Below are 19,390 nucleotides of genomic sequence, written 5' to 3' on the forward strand. Positions count from 1 at the left end.
GATCCCCTTGCTGTACAGTGGGAAAATAAAAAAAATAAAATAAAATAAAATAAAATAAAGGTTAAAAAAAAAAGAAAAAAAGAAAGTTTAGTGAATTAGTATGGATAGAAGCAACAATGCCAAATGGGCAGAGGATGAAGTAGAGTCACGTATATAGATTAGGTTTTCTAGAAATTTGGTTGTGAAAAGAGCAGAAGCTAAAGGTGGAGAAAGGTCCAGGGAGTTAAAATTTTAAATATAAAATGAGAGAGACATGGTCATGTTTATATCTATTAGTTAAGTCTCATAAACAGACCTTTCTATGGATAAAAATTCTATTTTTTAAAATGCAAGGAAGCGACAGGGCAATAGCTCAATTTTGTGCTCCAACTATTCCTCCCTGGATACCTAGATCTTCCCACTCTTCACACTTCCGGACTTTTCCCCTCACTGAAAGCCTGGTCTCTACCTACAGTAGTAGTTAATATTTCTGACAAAAAGAAAAGTACCCGGAATGTTAAATGTCCATACTTAGTATGTATTGTCTATCATGCCATTGTTCTAAGTAGTTAGCACATTTTAACTTATTTTCCTTATAATAATGCCATGGTATCAATGAAGAATTAGATAACCACACTCACACTACACTCTCCATTTCAAATAATTACATTAGAAACCGTGGTATAGTAGAAACATTCCAGCTTCAGTATCGTACAGGGCACGATTCAAATTGTGGCTTACTTAGCTGTTTAAACTTTTAGGACCTTCTTAGTTACCTTGCCTATAAAGTAGCTATAAAAATGTCTACCTAGTGTTGCTTAAGTGAAGATCAAATGAGATTCCAACCACAGTGCTTAGTGCAAAGTGAGGGCTCAATAATACAGTTCCTCTGAATGTCAACAAAGCAACAACAGCCATGACAATAAAAAAAAATTACATATTTCAAATGTAATTATTTCTGACTTACGCCAACCACTACTTTCAACAAGAAGCAGAGACATGAGCACAAGTTGCTTTAATTTTAAGTTCGTAAAAGTCTACAATAAATGCATTATCTTCCAAAATAATAACCTATGAGAGTATATTAAAAAAAAAACTCACTGAACCAACATTATTTGGTACTTTTGATACTTCTATTAACTTCAACTTAACTATTCCCTTTCAAAATATAAAATTTAAAATTGGCAGGTTATTTACAAAAAGGTTTTGTAACTTTGCTAATCAGGTTGACATTTTGAACATCTTCCTCTTCAGTTCAGCTGTTTTCTCTTCTATGTTAGCATGACAGTCCTCTGTTGCCTTTTCAATGCCTTCGTGGTATTTCTCCAAAGCAGCTTTCAAGCTGAGAAATATTTCCTAAGTAGAAAATGAAATAGAATAAGAATTATTCCATGCAACAACCTAAACTAAAAATGAGTTACAAGAATTCATTCCAACAGTCCCATTCACATTTATTAACAACATTTTAAAGCCTAAACTGTCTTATGCATACACACATACACACATGCCTACTCTTATTAAGCTGTAAAGATGTATCAGAAGGTCAGCTATAAGAAAGAACAAAGCAAAAACATAAACAATGATTTGGAATCTAAGACATTAAGAACATGTTTTTACTTTGGGGATTTTCTTGTTTACTAGGCAAATACCTAGATTACTATAAACAGCTATAACCTCTACATTTGATCCTGATCATCATCTAAATGATAATGTAAACAGATTTAATAAGTAATCTATAGGACTAAAAAACATACTAATACCTTTTAGAGTTGTTTTAATAAACTACTCAGGCAGTTTTACTAAAAGCAATAATGAGACTTCATATAAACCTACATGGACATGTTATTAAGAATTAAGAAAAAAATTATAGAATAATTTTTATAGACTGAATAAAATAGTAAATAAACCAATTAGTTATGCATATATTTTCTCTATATCACTCTTATCAAATGCAATTTTGATCCACTTATTATTCATTTTTCTTAAAACAATTTTCAAACATTGATACAAAAAAAAGAAATATTTTAAGAGACTATAAGCAGCGTTTCATCACTGAAATAAAACAGCAGGCCTTTTCCAATGGAAGGAAAAAGCAATTTATTGGTATAATAGGTATAAATGCTCTCAATTTTGTGTTGCTCCCATTAAATTTTTCTTAAACCTATAGTTTGGCTACTACTTATCTTAGTTTAAATTCTAATATAGATACTATCTGATTTTGAAATAATTATATAGAATATAATTTAACATAGTATAAATTCAAAATGTTCCAAAACAGAACACTATTTCCAGAGACTGCCACCTAAGCAAGTTTGTGAACTATTGCTTTATATTAAATGAATACAAATAGATGCTTAAAGCTAAACACTTTCCCAAAATCTAAACATAGATCATTTTAAAATCCTAATATAAAAATAGAAGGGTGTATTTAGATTCCCAAAATCTAATCAGGCATCAAATTACTACAACTATGACAGAATATGAATCATTAGGAAAATAAATCAAAAGGTTTTGATACCTTTATTTCTTAAATCTTGTAGGAAAAATAAGGTGAATTAGTTGCTAACTTACATAAAATCCATTTAAAAAAAAAATCAGCACATTCAGCAGCTACAGATCAATTTAAATTCCTAGTTCTACAGAAGTAAGCATTCATACTAAAAAGAAAGCAGAATAAATTTGGTAGAGATTACTCATGAGAAACTCTTAAAACAAAGTGTGGCTAAATAAAGATATACAATCTGTAAATATCTGAACCAACTATATCGACACACTTGGAGGAACAATTTTCTCCTGAGAACAACTATATTCTCAAGGAGGAACCATATCCTGCGGGTAGAGCCACAATAAATGAATGAAACATGAAAGCCCAATTCCAATGGCATATTCACAGAAAGCAAACAAACATTTGAAGTTCTAAGCCAACTCTCACAGGATGTTAATAGCAATAGATCACAGCCCTCACAAAAGCTACATATTTAGTTTCCAATTAAATTCTGTATCCAAGTGTAACTTGATCATGTTAATTCACATGATAAGTAAGTCTTACTGTGATGGTTTCCACTGACATTAAATATTTTTAAACTCTAACTCTAGCTCTACGGTATCTAATATGACAACCACTAGGGACATGTGATTACTTAAATTTACATTTAAACAGCTCTTTGTCCCTCAGCTGTACTAGTCACACTTCAAGCTCTCAGCTACATGGACCTAACAACTACCATACTGAGCACTACAGAACATTCCCAGCAATAAGTTCTATTGGACAGCATTGGACTAGGTAATAATCTCACTCTTCAAATCAGAAAAATTTAGGATTACATGATATCCATGGAGTTTTATGGCCAGTGTAGCCATTTATCCACCAAGTATGTATTAATTCATCAACCATTATATTATTGAATCACTTCTACAAGTAGCACCAAAAACAGTTCAGTGTAACGGAACATGCAATTAAGCTTCCTACCGTAAAGAAACATACAATCTAGATCAGACTGGTTACTTGAAATATAACTAGTATAAACACAGAACTACATTTTAAATTTTATTTCATTTTCATTAATTTAAATATAAATGTAAATAGCCACATGCTGCTAGTAGCTACCCTCGTGGACAGCACAAATCAATAGATTACAAATGCCATATTATTTGAGATATCTGAAAAGGAGCTAAGGAAAGCTATATGAAGAATACATTTTCCATTAAATCTTAAACAATGAAAATGATTAACTTAGATATAAAACTTTAAAAATCCTAGAAGGCAGGGGTCATGCCTTCCTTGTTCACACTTATTCCCTGAGTCAAATATAAAGGCGGCATGTAGGAGTTCTCCTGTGGTGCAGCAGGTTAAGGATAGGTTGTCACTGTAGCGAATTTGGGTCACTGCTGTGGCGTGAGTTTGATCCCTGGCTGGGGAACTTCCACATGCCATAGGAGCACCAAAACATAAGCAAACAAACAAATGCTGGCTCCTAGTAGGTGCATAAACCATTTGTCGAATGACTATCTATATAATAATAATTGGGCAATGCTTGGTATTCAGGGCAGATTTGATGCAGGAGAATCTTATGGGAGAAATTTAAGCAAGTTTTTGTTGCAATCTATGATTACTACAAAATTATGTGATAGAAGTATGATTAGAAAGGGTTGTTATGGAGTTCCCTTTGTGGCGCAGTGGTTAACGAATCTGACTAGGAACCATGAAGTTGTGGGTTCGATCCCTGGCCTTGCTCAGTGGGTTAAGGACCCGGCGTTGCTGTGAACTGTGGTGAAGGTTGCAGACGTGGTTGGGATCCTGCATTGCTGTGGCCCTGGTGTAGGCCGGTGGCTACAGCTCCGATTAGACCCCTAGCCTGGGAACCTCCATATGCCGTGGGAGCGGCCCTAGAAAAGGCAAAAAGACAAAAAAAAGAGAAAGGGTTGTTATGAACATCACCAATGAGAATTTTTTAAAAATCTTATCATTGGGAGTTCTGTTGTGGCTCAGTGGGTTATGAATCTGATTAGTATCCATGAGGATGCAGGTTTGATCCCTGACCTCACTCAGTAGATTAAGGATCAGGTATTGCTGTGCCTGTGGTGTAGGCCAGTGGCTGCAGCTTCGATTCAACCCCCTTACCTGGGAACTTCCATATGCCACAGGTGCAGCCCCAAAAAGAAAAAAAAAAAATCATAACATTAACTTGGTGATTTCTGGATATTAGGACTATCTTAAAGAAAATCCAAAACTGCAATCCTTTGTGATATTTTGAAAATGTTTTTGCCATTAGAGAACATGAAGAAACTACGTGAAAGAGAGAGGGAAAGAGAAAGGGACAAAAGGGGAAGGTGAAAGGGAGGAAGAGGAAAGACAATGAGAGGAAAGACAATGAAAGATGCTGAATGCAATTTCATAAATGTTTCTTTTGTTGTGGTGATCTTATCCACTGAGAATACCCATCAGGCAGCTAAAGTAAGGAGTAGAGTTGAGGTAAGTGGGCAGAATAGGAAACATCAGTGTTTGAAAACTATCTAAATAAAGGTGTTAATTGGAACTAGGAGAGATGAAATATCTATAGAAAAGATTATTTAGGAGTTCCCGTCGTGGCGCAGTGGTTAACGAATCCGACTAGGAACCATGAGGTTGCGGGTTCGGTCCCTGCCCTTGCTCAGTGGGTTAACGATCCGGCGTTGCCGTGAGCTGTGGTGTAGGTTGCAGACGCGGCTCGGATCCCGCGTTGCTGTGGCTCTGGCGTAGGCCGGTGGCTACAGCTCCGATTGGACCCCTAGCCTGGGAACCTCCATATGCCACACAGGAGTGGCCCTAGAAATAGCAAAAAGACAAAAAAAAGAAAAAAGAAAAGAATATTTAATGAAAAAAGGGATATGATGATCACTAGTGTCCAACAGAAATACATAAAGAACAATTTGGCAATCTTAACATGTTCTCCTTTCCTTTTCATGAAAGATGATTATGATATAAGCTAAAGGGAGTTCTTTGACAAAATGTATCTTGATTTCACCATAAGACTTAGACTCTCCCAAACTGTTTTGGAACAAATGGCTATCACAATGTTGTCTGGATAAAGGTATGGTTAGAACAACGTAGTAAGTTGAACAACTCTATCCAAAGTCTTGATCAATAGTTTTATGCCATTCTGAAAAAAGAAATGCAATGCAGCAAAGGGATTAGTCCTATTCAACATTTAATTCTTAGAAAAAGGCAGGTGACACTAAGCCATGAGAAAGAGTTAATGTGAATGATACATGGATTTAAACTGACCTCAATATTTTGGAAATCTAGGGTAAAATAAATAAAATGACATCTAAAAGAAATAACAGTAAAATCCCAAAAGTTTAAAAAAATAGTTCAAAAAAATAGTTCTTTAAAGAATGGTGAAAAAATTTTAATTTGGCAGAACTTCATATAAAAAAGACAGAGGTCCTTTAATTTGCTCACAAGTGCAATACAAGCCAAGGGCAAGATGTTGCTAAAAAACCAACCCAATATTATGCTTCATTAATAAAAGCATTGTGCTCTGGGGCTGGTCACTCCATTATTTAGAAGATTATGTTTAGTACTGGGTTCTACATTTCAAACAATTAAAAAAGCAGGAAACAGAGTAGAGAGGACAGTAAACAGGACAATAATGAATTTGAAAATTAAGCTATATAAAGAATGGCTGGAAAACTAGGGCTGATTAACCTGGATGGGAAGGCTGAAAGAGCCCATGATCTTTATCCTCAAAGGTTTTAAGTACACGGGTAATTAAGTAGAAGAGGGTACCGATTTGTTCTAGAGAGACGGTTCTGGTTCACTAGAGTACAGAAATAAATATTTTTACACTCAAAATAAGAAGTAACATTTTAATAACTAAAGCTGTCCTAGTAGAACACCTCAAGTAGTGATGAGCTCTATACTATTGACAACAAGGAGGCAAAACACATCAATGGTTCTCAAGAACCATGTTAAAAAATTTAAGCTCATGGGCCCCATTGCTGGTGATTCCTTTTTTTTTTTTTCATTTTTCTTTTTAGACCTGCAACCATGGCATATGGAAGTTCCCAGGCTAGGAGTCAAATACGAGCTGCAGCTGCCAGCCTATACCACAGCCACAGCAATGCCAGTTCCCAACTGCATCTGTGACCTACACCATAGGGCATGGCAATGCTGGATCCTTAACCCACTGAGCAGGGCCAGAGATCAAACCCATGTCCTCATGGATACTAGTTGGGTTCATTACCGCTGAGCCACAAAAGGAACTCCATTGCTGGTGATTCTAATTCAATATATTTGGGAAGGAGTTTGCTCATTTTTAAGTTCCTCATTAAATTCTAATACACAGCTAGTTTTTAAGTAACACCATGATAGATGGCTTTCCAATTTCAGATATTTATGGAAAGCGTACTATGTATCATGCACCATTCTAGGCATAGTCTGACAAGATATAATACTAAGGTAAAAAATACATGACTGCTATGGTTGAGAAACTTAGTGGTGAGACATATGTGCACAAAACTAAAGGAACTTAAGGCAGGCATAGCCATCTTTTATGACTGATACCAAAAGATGTGTACCTACACTAGTAACTGTTTTATTAATTGTATCTGACCATGTGATAACAAATAAATATCTGCTTATTTGATTTGGTTAAGAAGTAGGATTAAGTATCTCCTAAGGTCTTTCTAAGCCCATTCTAGAGACAAAGAGGCCAAAGGCTGACTCTCAGTAGATATCCAGTGAAATGGCAGAAAAAAGAGAAGTAGTTTGAATGCAGAAAACAAACAAACAAACAGAAAAATTAGGACAGTGTACTGGGCAGACCACGGAAGAGAAAACCCAACCATTTCTTCTTTCTCCTTCTTACTTCCGTTCTTTCCTTCTTTCCTTCCTTTTTAATTTTAATTTTAATTTTTTATTTTTTGCTTTCTATGGTTGCACCCATGGCAAATGAAGTTCCCAGGCTAGGGGTCAAATCGGAGCTACGGCTGCTGGCTTACACCACAACCATAGCAATGCAGGATCCAAGCTACATCTGCAACCTACACCACAGCTCGCAACAACACCAGACCTTCAACCCCCTGAGTAAGGCCAGGAAACGAACCCACATCCTCATGGATACTAGTCGGATTTGTTTCTGCTGTGCCACAATAAGAACTCCCATTCCTTCCTTTTCAAGTAGATTGAGAAATTCTTCAGTATATATGTGCACATGCTAACAACCTAATATTTTAGGGGATAAAGGTTCCTGAGAACAGGATGAGAGGACTGTCTACTGTGATTCTTTTAGTATAAGGAATCCTTGCAAATTAAATGTGGATGGCAAAAGGTAGTGACATTATGTTTAAATATCTTTCAGGTATCAGAGGTTTAAGCTAAGATATCAAGGTAGGTAACGTGAAGAATGAGCAGGAAAAAAAAAAAGAGGCCAAGGGATTTTAACATGACAAAGGGTTATTTTTAGTGACTTCCGGGTGGAGCAGTTTGAGACATTCTTAAGGATACTGGACAAACTTCAAAAGTTTAGGAGAGAATGAGCTGTGATAAAGCTCATTCAAGAATATCACTACTTCTCTGGGTCTCCGACAGTTGAAAAAAAAAGATAGAAACAGGTAAACTTTTTATGTTTGGCACTATACTAATATTTGGAGGATAAAAATATCGAAGACAAGATGTCTGTCCCCATTAAACTTGAGACTGTGAAACAATAAATGAACTTAAAACAAGCAAAGTCATTTTAGGTAATTATGACAAAGTTATTACAAATCTCAAAACAGGGACAGATCTAAGCTATGTTGTCTCAGGTAGCAACTCAAATGCATTTAACTTTTATAGTAAGAAATATTATTGAGGAGTTCCCGTCGTGGTGCAGTGGTTAACGAATCCGACCAGGAACCATGAGGTTGCGGGTTCGGTCCCTGCCCTTGCTCAGTGGGTTAACGATCCGGTGTTGCCGTGAGCTGTGGTGTAGGTTGCAGATGCGGCTCGGATCCCGAGTTGCTGTGGCTCTGGTGTAGGCCGGTGGCTACAGCTCCGATTGGACCCCTAGCCTGGGAACCTCCATATGCCGCAGGAGCAGCCCAAGAAATAGCAAAAAGACAAAAAAAAAAAAAAAGAAAAAAAAAAGAAATATTATTGAGATCCTTTTATCAGCAAAAAAAATGCAGAAAATTTTTAGATGACATTATTATTTTTCTGGCCGTGCCCATGGGAAGTTCCCAGGCCAGGGGTCAAACTCGAGCCACAGCAGTAACCTAAGCCACAGCAGTGGCAATGCCAAGTCTTTAACCACTACGCCACCAGGGAACTCCAAGATGACATTACTCTAAATCACTATCCAAGTTCATTTATCAGAAAAATTCAGAATCTTTATGGAGCACCTATTCTTACTGCAAAGCACAATTCTAGATGCTGACAGGAAAAAAGGCCAGGTAGAAAAAGGGTATGAAGTAGATAGACATACATGCAAACTACCCCAGGGTAATGGAAAAGGTGCCATAAATGTCATAAAAGCAACAGACCTGCCTGAGGGGTCAATTTCTCCTCTGGAGAACTAACAAAATCTTCAAAACAAGAGTGACATAATTTATACTTTAAACTTGTGGCATTATCTGAAATTAATTTCTTATGAATGTACACACACCTGGGATTTCAGTTTCTCCCTTTCAGCAGCATCTTTTAGTTGTTGAATTCCAAATTTAATTTTCTGGATTTCTTGATTAATTGTGGTTACTTGCTCATAAACAGCACCTCTTTTTTCTTGAGCTTTATTGCAGTCTCTAAAGGAAAACAGAGATGGCTAAATTATAATTCCTCTTAAGAACCTTAAACTCTAATTTTGATTCCAAAGTAACTGTATTTGATTGACACACCTAAAACTCTTTTCAAGATATAAAAGCAGCCAGATGAGAACCCCAGGGTGGCGCTACACTCAGGTCATGGCATTGCGTGAGCTCTTTCACACAAAGCTATTATTTAAAATGGAGATTATAAGTCACATCTGCCCAGCTGTGCTCACTCCTGTACCATTGGTGGGAATGTGAATCAGCACTTTTGTGCAAGGCATGTGGCAACAAATTAAAACGCTCAGACTGTGCCCTTTTTCTTCATCTGCAAGAGGAGGAAGAAAGGAAATCTTCAGATGATCCAACACACCTTTTAGAGGCTAAAATGATGACACCCCATAGATTTATCTGGGGCATTTATTCTAAAAACACATTCTTAGAACTGATGGGAAGAAGACTATGCTGAAGAAACACCCAAACATACTGGCGGACAACAATGATGATGAGGACAGTGATGACAGAATGCTTAATAAGTATCACTTATTCGTACCTGAATTAAAAAATAAGACTTCTTTCAAAATATGCTATAATGCTACAGACCAGAAAGACAATAGGATGGACCAGTTGATTCATTCTAATACAACTCTAGACCACTGGCTCTAAAAGTGCACTGAGATAAGCAGTAGCACCAGAACCCTTTTGAAGAATTACACAAAGGAACTGGAATTATAATATTTGGAAAAGACAGAAAAAACAAAAACCAAAAAAACTAGTACCTAAAACATTTCTAAATCTAGACATAGCAGCAGAATTAACTCATCCAACTTTCTGAAATGACAGGAGATCTGGAATCTTAGGGGAAAAAATGCATTAGGTTTTTCTAACTACTTTCTAGCACATTAAAAATAAGGTCCTACTCAATCACTGTGCGTTTGTACTGCTTGACATCCTCATGCTTCTTATTTATCCGGAACTGTGCTGTGGCAAGTTTTTCCTTCTTCACGATCATCAGTCTTTTAAAGGAATTTTCTTCAGTCTTCAATTTCTTCAATTCCGACTCATCACTTTCAATTTGATCCTCCAAGTTCAGGCTCTGTATTTTAAGAGACATATTTAAAGTCAATACAACAAATTAGGATTTACAAACAAAATGAAGGACTATCTTCTAGGATGAGCTATAATAAAATACAATTTTAAAATGTGATAAAGCTGTTTAAAGCACTGACAGCCCAGCACAAGAATGCAGACTGAACAAGAGACAACAGAAAGGCACCAGGGATACTGAGAAAGTACCTGACACCTGGAGAGGTTGTTTTATCTCATATCATTTCATCAGCAAGGATTGGAATAGAAGAACAAATTAATAAGATCAGCCAACAGGCTAAACTGGGGGCCTAAGGGTCTGAACTAAAGTAGTGGGAATAAAGAGAAAAGGACAGACCCTGGGAACAATTAAAAAGCAGTGGCTCACAATCTTTTTTTTTTTTTTTTTGTGCTGACACTTGATGGAAGATAAGGGGAGTATGTAGTTGTGAAAGAATATATCTATCAGACCATCTTACCTTCTAACCCCTTCTTCCCTCAAAAAAGAAATCTTTAATCAAGTGCTATGTTAGTGATCCCAGGGACAGTCTGGACTAGGTAGATGAAGGAAGTGAAAAAGACTTTCAAGTCTCCAGCCTGAGAAACTTTAAAACTTTGGCATTTGCTCTCTATCTTCACTCAGGGCAGGGTCTGTGTCATAAAATTTAAATCTCTTCATAGATCCTACTAACTTCAGTGTTAGGCAGTAAATTGGGACCTTGTGCTTGCTGCTTAGATTATTTCCAACTTGTTAAAACAAGTTTAAAATTCCATGATTTTTTCCCCGAAATGTACATGGCAATATGCTATGTTAATTAATTTGTTATTCATTTCATCTGAAGGTTAAAATAGGTCTACTACTGCTATGTTTAAAAAGAATAGTGTTTTATTCATGAGCATATATTACCACATCTATTATACTGTAGAAATGACTGCTTTTCTGTAGGAAAATAGCAACAGAAAGTAAAAGCAAATCCAAGGAAATACAGTAAACTATTACTAATAAAGACATAAAAATTCCACACAATACAAACCTCCTTTAAGACAGTGGTTAATTTTTCTCTATTATCTGCAAGGTCTTGTATTTTCTTTTGATACAACTGCACCTCCAGCTGACATGAAGGCAGGCAGTCAACCGAGTCTCGATAGATTTCATATTTTTCCATCACTTCTTGCTTTGAAGGAAAAAACACAGAAACCAGTTTGACACTCTCCTTTAAGAAACTGCAGTAGCGTCAATTTGTTTGCTCTTAAATAATTTCTGTACTTAATACTGAAAGCTTAAGAGCAGAGAACAATTAAATTTCTAGGTCAGTAACAAAGCACTACTACTGACATGTGTCTAAGCACATATAATTATGCTTCCTAATTGCCAAATATCCTTGAACAAAGAAAAACTGCCATAATTTTGCTAAATCACTCACTGAAGTACCTTCCAAAGGTTATTCATGATGATTTTAAAAGAGTTCATTTCTGCTAATACTCAAACTACTCCTGATTACTCCTGGGCAATTATATTACCAATTATAATCTTCCTATTCATTTGTATAATAACTATTACTACAGCTAATTCTTTTAAAAAGATTAATTCTTCTTCTAAAATTAGTAAATGAGCATATGTTTACCACAAGTACTGCAATAATACAAAGGTTTTTTTTTTTTCCTTTCTCCACTAGCCTACCCCTCCTCCCTTATTAATCAGTTGGATTTTGTCTTCAGTGGAATACTTAATCATATTATTACTCATTTTTCTGTTGAGCTGCCTTTTTTCTTACTAATTTGTAAATACCCTTTTCTGTCTTTGCATATAATAGATATAATCCCTTTACCTGTCATTTGCAGAATAAAACTGTTCCACAGGTCTATTTTTCTCTATAGTTTTCTAGTTTCCAATTTTAATTTTAAAATTCTATCCCAGTCCAAGGTAATACAAATGTTCTAAAATTTCTAAAATTGTTAAATCTTTAATCAAATAATTTCTGTAAATAATGTAAGGTATAGACCTAACTTGCTTGTCTTCTAGATGAATAGCCAAGTGAATCTGAATTATTTATTAAATAAATAGATCTTATAAATACTCAGATCTACTTCTGAACTTTCATTTCTGTTCTAGTCTGTTTATTTCTGTGTGATAATTCTTAATTATCAAGAATAATTTTAATAACAAATTCCCATAGTAATCCATAATCTTCTAAAACATAAATCATATCATATTCCAGTATCCCCCTTTTAAACTACAGTGGCATGCACTTGTTTTTAAGGTAAAATCCAACACCCTGAATAATATGCCTGTTGTCGATTTTTTTCCATCATCAGTTCATGCTACTATCCTTCTTATATACAGCCTGCTTTCCTCCTTGAATATAACTTACTCCTTACTACTTCATAGACTTTGCATATGCTGTTCCCTCTGCCTTGAATGCTCTTCCAAATATAAATTTATTAAGATAACCTCTGTTCATCTTTCAGATTTCAGCATAAAGTTCCACTTTCTTCCCACCTCCACCTCTGATTTCCATAATACTAAATTAAGCTACTCACATGACGTTATTTCAAAGCACCCTACACTATTTTTTGTTTCTCTTTTTGGTACTTTTTAAAAATAGATTTTATTTTTTAGGGCAGTTTTAAGTACACACTGAAACTGAGCAGAAGGTACAGAGAGTTACCTATACACTTCCTGCTCCCGCACATGCATACCCTATACTTTTTCATAATATATACTATAATCTGTAATTATATAACTGATTATAAAATTGTTTAACATCTTTCTCCCTTAAAATAAAATAACCAAGTCTCATGAAGATGAGTAATTTCTGTTTTGACCATCCAGAGCAAAGCCTCAAAAATCTGTTGCATAATTAAACATATGTCTTGAAATTATACTTCTTTTCCCTACATCAACTTTAGAGAAGAGCTAAAAATTAACGACAAGGGCAAAAAGCTTAGGAGGAAGAGATGTATAGATAATCTGGAAATTAGAAAACTAGCACATGAATAAACAAGAGTTGCTAAAAAGAAAAAAGATAGAAAAGTATTAAAATAAAAAGAAAACTCACTCTGGAATTTTTAAGCTTCTGGACCGTATCTTTCATTTTTTCTTTATAATTCTTCAGCTTCTCTGGAGAATCCACAATTTTTGTTTTCAAACTCTCTTGTACTTCTTTCAAAGAAACCACTGACAATTTTAGTTCATTCTGTTGATAAAACATTTTTATATATTACATATAATAATAAAACTGGTGATTTGCCACTATAATAATGGAAAAGAACAAAGAAACTAAGTCCATGCTTGTTGTTGTAAGGGTAAAATTAAATTATGACCACATCACTCCTGGGCTTGATTGCTCAAATTTGTCTAAAGGTCAAAGATCAGGCTCCTTAGAATAACATTAAAGATATTTCATTACATGGCTCTTACTCTCCTTTCCAATGTCATTTTCCACCAGCTTCTGTCCATAACCTACAATCCAATAATACTAGTCAGTTGTAGGTCTGGACAATTACAGTGATCTCTCTGCAGTATGACTGCCACCACCCCACACCACTGCTGCAAGTGAGTTTCCATTATCCCATGAAAATCCTGCTCCTACTTCCTCTGTATTCCTTCTATAAACAGTATAGTTATTGCACATGCAATACTATAATTATATATTTAATCGGTTTCTGAATTAACTAAGCAACTTGAGGTTGTAAACAGTTATCTTTGTCTCCCAGAACCCAGAGAAATTTATAGCACTGAGAAGGTACTCAGTACATGGTTATTGAACTGAAACAAATTTCCTTCTCCTGAACTTCAAACTGCTTGGGGAAACTGAAGTGAAGGATATCTGAGAGTTCCCTTAAAATTTTTCTGCAAGTCTAAAATTATGTAAAAAGAAAAAATACTCTCATGAACTTCCTTTCTAAGTATTAGTGGATAAAATTATACTTACATTGTTTTGGGATACCCTATAATTCTATGTACTGACAAGGAAAGACTGCTAAGAAAAATTAAATATAAGAATAAATTTATTGATCACCATATAACAGAAATCCATTCCTATGAAAACAGAACAAAATAGCAACAAGTGACTATATGCACCTATATAATGCACATGTAATGGCATGGAAAAAGAACTGGAAAGGTGTAAACTTTAGGTAAGGTTGGCTGAGAGAAGAGGGACTTTCATGTTTCTCTCTATATAGATAGAAAGATAGATAAATAGAAAAATAGAAAGAATAGATACATGTATATGCATGTGTGTGTGTGTGATTTGAGTATCATATAACAGGAATGTATTACTGCATGGCTTGTGTCATTTGTCTACATTATTTTTAACTAAAAATAAAGATCTTAACTCTTGATCAACTAACTCAGAGGACAAAGCTAAATGTTTAAAACAATATATTTATTACTTTATTTAGCAAACCACATTATCTACTCTTTTAATGCCCTATGAAATTAGCGATCACTTTCCATACATTAGCATTGACTTTCATCACTTTTCTTCTTTTTACAAAAAGCCTAAATTTGATAAATTTACAAAGTGGTTGTTTTAATATAGATTTAAGTGGGACTGACAGAAATTTAATAATAATTGAACAAGCGTCGAATCTACTTAGATGAAAACATCTGCCAAAAAGAGTGCTAGAAAAATAAAGAATATATTAAACCAAAGTAAATTTCGATAGCTCTAAAGTATAAGTATTGAAATAATAGAAAAATTATAAAAGTACAATGAGAAAACATGGAATTAAAAAAATGAGGAATGAGATAAGCCTGTCTGTGTATAGAATTAAAGCCAAAGGTAGAAGACTACATCTATCAATTTTACTATATAAAAACATAAACCTTCTAATAGGAAAAAATTATGAATTTGAAAGACAGATAGAGTTAATAGTTCTAATTCATGGAGTTAAAAAATAAATGAAATAAATAAGGAATATAAACACGTAATTCACAAAGAAATAACAACCACTGAATAAGGTGGTCTATATCACTAAAAACAAAAAACAAAAAATCAAAATTAAAGTGGTTTTTTTTCTTACAAGAATAGCAAATATAGGGAGGGGAAAAAAGTAAAAATATCCAATTTTGACAACGACATAGAGAAAGGAATACTTTCATATTCTATCAGTAGAAATGCCAACTTTTTAGAAGTCAGTCTAGCAATGTGGGCTAAATTTAAGTGTGATTCTCTTTAACCCAGAAATCCTACATGTAGGAATCTACTGTAAGATAAAAAGCAGCCTGGTGCACAAATATATACATACAGCAGTTCCGGTTGTGGCTCAGCGGTAATGAACCCGAGCAATATCCATGAGGATGTGGGTTCGATCCCTGGTCCCACTCAGTGGGTTAAGGATTCAACCTTGCCATGAGCTACAGTATAGGTCACAGCTGCAGCTCAGATCTGGCATTGCTGTGGCTGTGGCACAGACTGCAGCTGCAGCTCTGATTGGACCCTCAGCCTGGAAACTTCTGTATGCCATGAGTGTGGCCCTAAAAAAGAAACAAACAAAATTATATATATACATGTATAGGTGTGTAGGACATATATGCTATTGTTCAGTAGCAAAAAAATGAGAAGCAATATGAATGTCTAACAACAGGACACTAAAAGGATCTACGTTAAGGTTCATACATAGAATGCACAACCATATGCGATATAAAAGTAATGAGGATCCATATTGATGTGATAAATTTATACTACATTGTATGGTAAAAAAGCAAGTTTGGGACATGTAGCATGTATCATTTATGTAAAATTACACATATATGTGTATATCTTCAAAGGGAAATGTAAACTATGACATATATCCGATTGTGTGATCAGAAATATATCTGATTGTGTGATTTTTACTTCCATCAGACATTTGTTTCCATATTTTTTAAAACAATAGTCACCTATGATGTTTAAATTGAAAAAAGTTAAATTATTTAATTTTAAGGGAAAAAAGGAGAAACATTTGACAATAATAACACAGATAAGATCCTCCTCCACATAAAAGATTCAAACTGTAAGTTCTAGTTAAATGAAAAGATACTTACCAAACGCTTGGTTTTCTCTGAAATATCTGACTTCTTTTGGGAATTTCCCTCTTGCAGCACTATCTAAGAAAAAAAAGCAAATGACTCCTTTATAATGATTCAGAACAAATTTAGATTTAGCCACTCAATACTTTTTCATAAAATAAAAGAGAAGAATTAAGTGGATTAGACCAGATATTCTCCAACTTTCTCTGTTCATGATGACCCTAAGGCCAAAAGAAACACCAACAGTTCCTTTATAAAGTAGTTAAATCCAAATAATTGAGTATTTATATCCTACAAACTTAACACCCCTTTGAAAACATAATACATACAAATGAAAAGAAAAATAATATTTTTATTTTATTCTCAAGACAACCATAACTACTTCTAAATTGGATATGTGTACTGCACAAATTGGTCACCACACAAATTCATACATCTTAAGAATCATTTCACAAAATTTTCACTTATTGTTGCATGATTTTCACATAGCATTTGCTTTTTATCAGAGTAAAAGTCAAAACCTCAGGTTCACAGGATTTGAAAGGAAGGTAATGTGAGTTAATACTGAAACTGTGAACTACTTTGAGCTACAAGTTCAAGTAGTGTATGAGAAACAGATGCTGAAAATTGTTTCCATTAAAAATTTAAAACATCCTGAAGCAACTTGAGGGTTTGCTGCACTATCCAGGGTGACTTATGCAGTTTGGAAACATCATGTTTAGAAAGAAAAATCTTAAAAAAAATTCTAGTCAATAGGATAGCAGGTAACTTTGACAACATCAATTAATAATCATCGTTTGATCTAGATAGAAGAATATATCCATTAAAAGGAGCACAAATGGTCACAGTGATATATCCTATTTCTTTAGTAACTGAAAGTAATGTGCTGTTAGCACCAGCACATCTATTAAAAAAACTTGAAAAAAAAAGTTTAAGGTGTCTAAAAAAAGATACCGTTTTTTGACGAAACTCTTGATTCAGTGATTGCTGCAGCTCCTGAATATCATCTGAAAGCTGCTTGAACTCAGCTTGCTCTTCAACTGGAACAGAACTAAACACCGCAAGATAGATTAAAATAACATATATCAGGTTCTTAACCTTGAAAGGCCAAAAAAAGTCTCTGCCCTTCAATAATTTAAATGAAAAAAAAAAAAAACCAACTCTCTGCTTTCATGTTCCTGAATGCTCATCCTTCCACATGACAGTGACTCAAAATTAATGACCTGGACTTTTCTACACAGAGAAAATAAAAATCCTTTCACTTTCTGCCACCAAATCTATGTGTGGACTCATCTGCATACATACCTACCCTTTCTAACTCCATTCGTAATGTTAGTGCTGACACCTCTCCTCTGGCTCTAATTTCCTCACACCTCTCTCCTGTATCATTCATTTCTTTTGCTCTACTAATCCTTCCTCGGAGCACTTACAATTCACATTCCAGTCTCTGCCATGTGAATGTTCTCAACTTTAGTTTTTTGGGTTTTTTCCCACACACTTTTAATTAGCTATTTACACTTTTTCCTCTTTAAATTCCTTGTTTACAGCCTTTGCTTATATTTTTTATTATCTTTTTTTCCTCCCAGTTTGTAGGATTTTTTTTTTTTCTTTTTAGGGCCATACTTGCAGTATATGGAGATTCCCAGGCTAGGGGTCTAATCAGAGCTACAGCTGCCAGCCTGCACCACAGCCACAGCAATGCCAAATCTGAGCCGCATCTGTGACCTACACCACAGCTCACGGCAACATTGGGTCCTTAACCCACTGAGCAAGGCCAGGGATCAAACCCGCAACCTCATGGTTCTTAGTTGGATTCATTTCTGCTGTGCCACAATTGGAACTCCAGTGTTTTTTTTTTGTTTTTTTAACATTAGGATTATTACAAGAGCTTTGTTATTGGAGATAGTAATGCTTTGCTTCATATGTTATAGTCATTCTCTTGTAGTTTGTCATTTCTCTTGGTTGAAAGTAGATTTACCATGTTAAAACTTAATATCTGCCTCCTACTCCCAGTCTTTTCAGCTTACTGCTGTCTCTAAAGGCAATTTATACTAGGGCTTAAAAAAAAACTTCTCACCTAAACCAGACAAACTTAAAGATTTCAATGTATTAAAAGGGTTAAGAAAAAAATCCCCTTTTGTCCAAAAGCAATATATGTAAGGCCAAGAAATCATAACCCTTGAATGATTCTTTTCCCTGTCTGATCTTTGAGTCAAAACTAAACAAAGAAAACCTTGTTGAAGGAATAAAAATTTTAGCAGAATTAACTGATATGAAAGAAAGAAAATCCAGTCAGTTACTACTCACTTACATAAGATAAATACCCCCGGATATACTTGAGGAGAGTATGTTAATGGCTTTAAACATGTCTGGCTAATGCACTAACAACAAACAAGTAATAGAATACATTATGAACTAAGAGAAAGAAGAAAAACTAGTTTTTCTTTGCCAGTAAAGGTAAACTTAAATACTCTGCTATTTAAATAGTAAAGAAGATAAAAGAGACAAAACTGTAGGTTGTAAAATACTACTTACATTCATTCTGCATTTTGAAATTGTATTTATTTATAAATGTACTTACTCAAGTCTCTCCAATTTCATTAATGCCTCCTGGTGTGCAGTATTTAACTGTTGCATTTTGTCCACAGAAGATTTCTGTTAAAGCAATTTTAATAATTTTATACTAATGTTTTTCAACATATCAGTGATATGTTTAAAAAAACATCTACCAGTACAGGCTGCAAAATGCTTGTTTACTCTGCAACTTTCACCATGAGAAATAAGACATTTAAGAAAGGATTAGGCATTTATGACAAGTGAGTTAGGAATTTCTTTACTTATTCAACACACAAATGTTGAGTTCTTCCTAGAGTTATGCATTGTGCTAGGTACCAAGAATAATTTCTAAGAAGACTAGTTTTTAATTCCTGGACTTAAGTAGTTAGGTCTCCTTGGCAAGTCAGAAAAACAAATATAAAACTACAAAACAACTTATTATAGGACCAAATATCATGCCATCCAACCCAACATGGGGAATGGCTA

The 19,390-nt window shown here is 34.6% G+C and overlaps 1 protein-coding gene across 2 annotated transcripts in view; it reads right to left on the bottom strand.

Moving 5' to 3' along the window:
• Window positions 1-919: 919 nt before the first annotated feature.
• NUF2 (NUF2 component of NDC80 kinetochore complex) overlaps window positions 920-19,390 on the bottom strand; it is a 31,939-nt gene continuing 13,468 nt past the window's right edge. For both annotated transcript variants that reach the window (XM_047784037.1, XM_047784038.1), the window contains 8 exons: window positions 18,930-19,003; window positions 17,303-17,399; window positions 16,364-16,426; window positions 13,389-13,526; window positions 11,364-11,504; window positions 10,164-10,339; window positions 9,105-9,240; window positions 920-1,335 (listed from right to left, as the gene is read on the bottom strand). In XM_047784037.1, the coding sequence (XP_047639993.1) occupies window positions 1,201-1,335; window positions 9,105-9,240; window positions 10,164-10,339; window positions 11,364-11,504; window positions 13,389-13,526; window positions 16,364-16,426; window positions 17,303-17,399; window positions 18,930-19,003 (960 nt within the window). In that variant the 3' untranslated portion in view covers window positions 920-1,200. The remainder of the gene's footprint in view (window positions 1,336-9,104; window positions 9,241-10,163; window positions 10,340-11,363; window positions 11,505-13,388; window positions 13,527-16,363; window positions 16,427-17,302; window positions 17,400-18,929; window positions 19,004-19,390) is intronic.

The sequence above is a fragment of the Phacochoerus africanus genome, chromosome 6 (assembly GCF_016906955.1).
Source record: "Phacochoerus africanus isolate WHEZ1 chromosome 6, ROS_Pafr_v1, whole genome shotgun sequence".
NCBI lineage: Eukaryota > Metazoa > Chordata > Mammalia > Artiodactyla > Suidae > Phacochoerus > Phacochoerus africanus.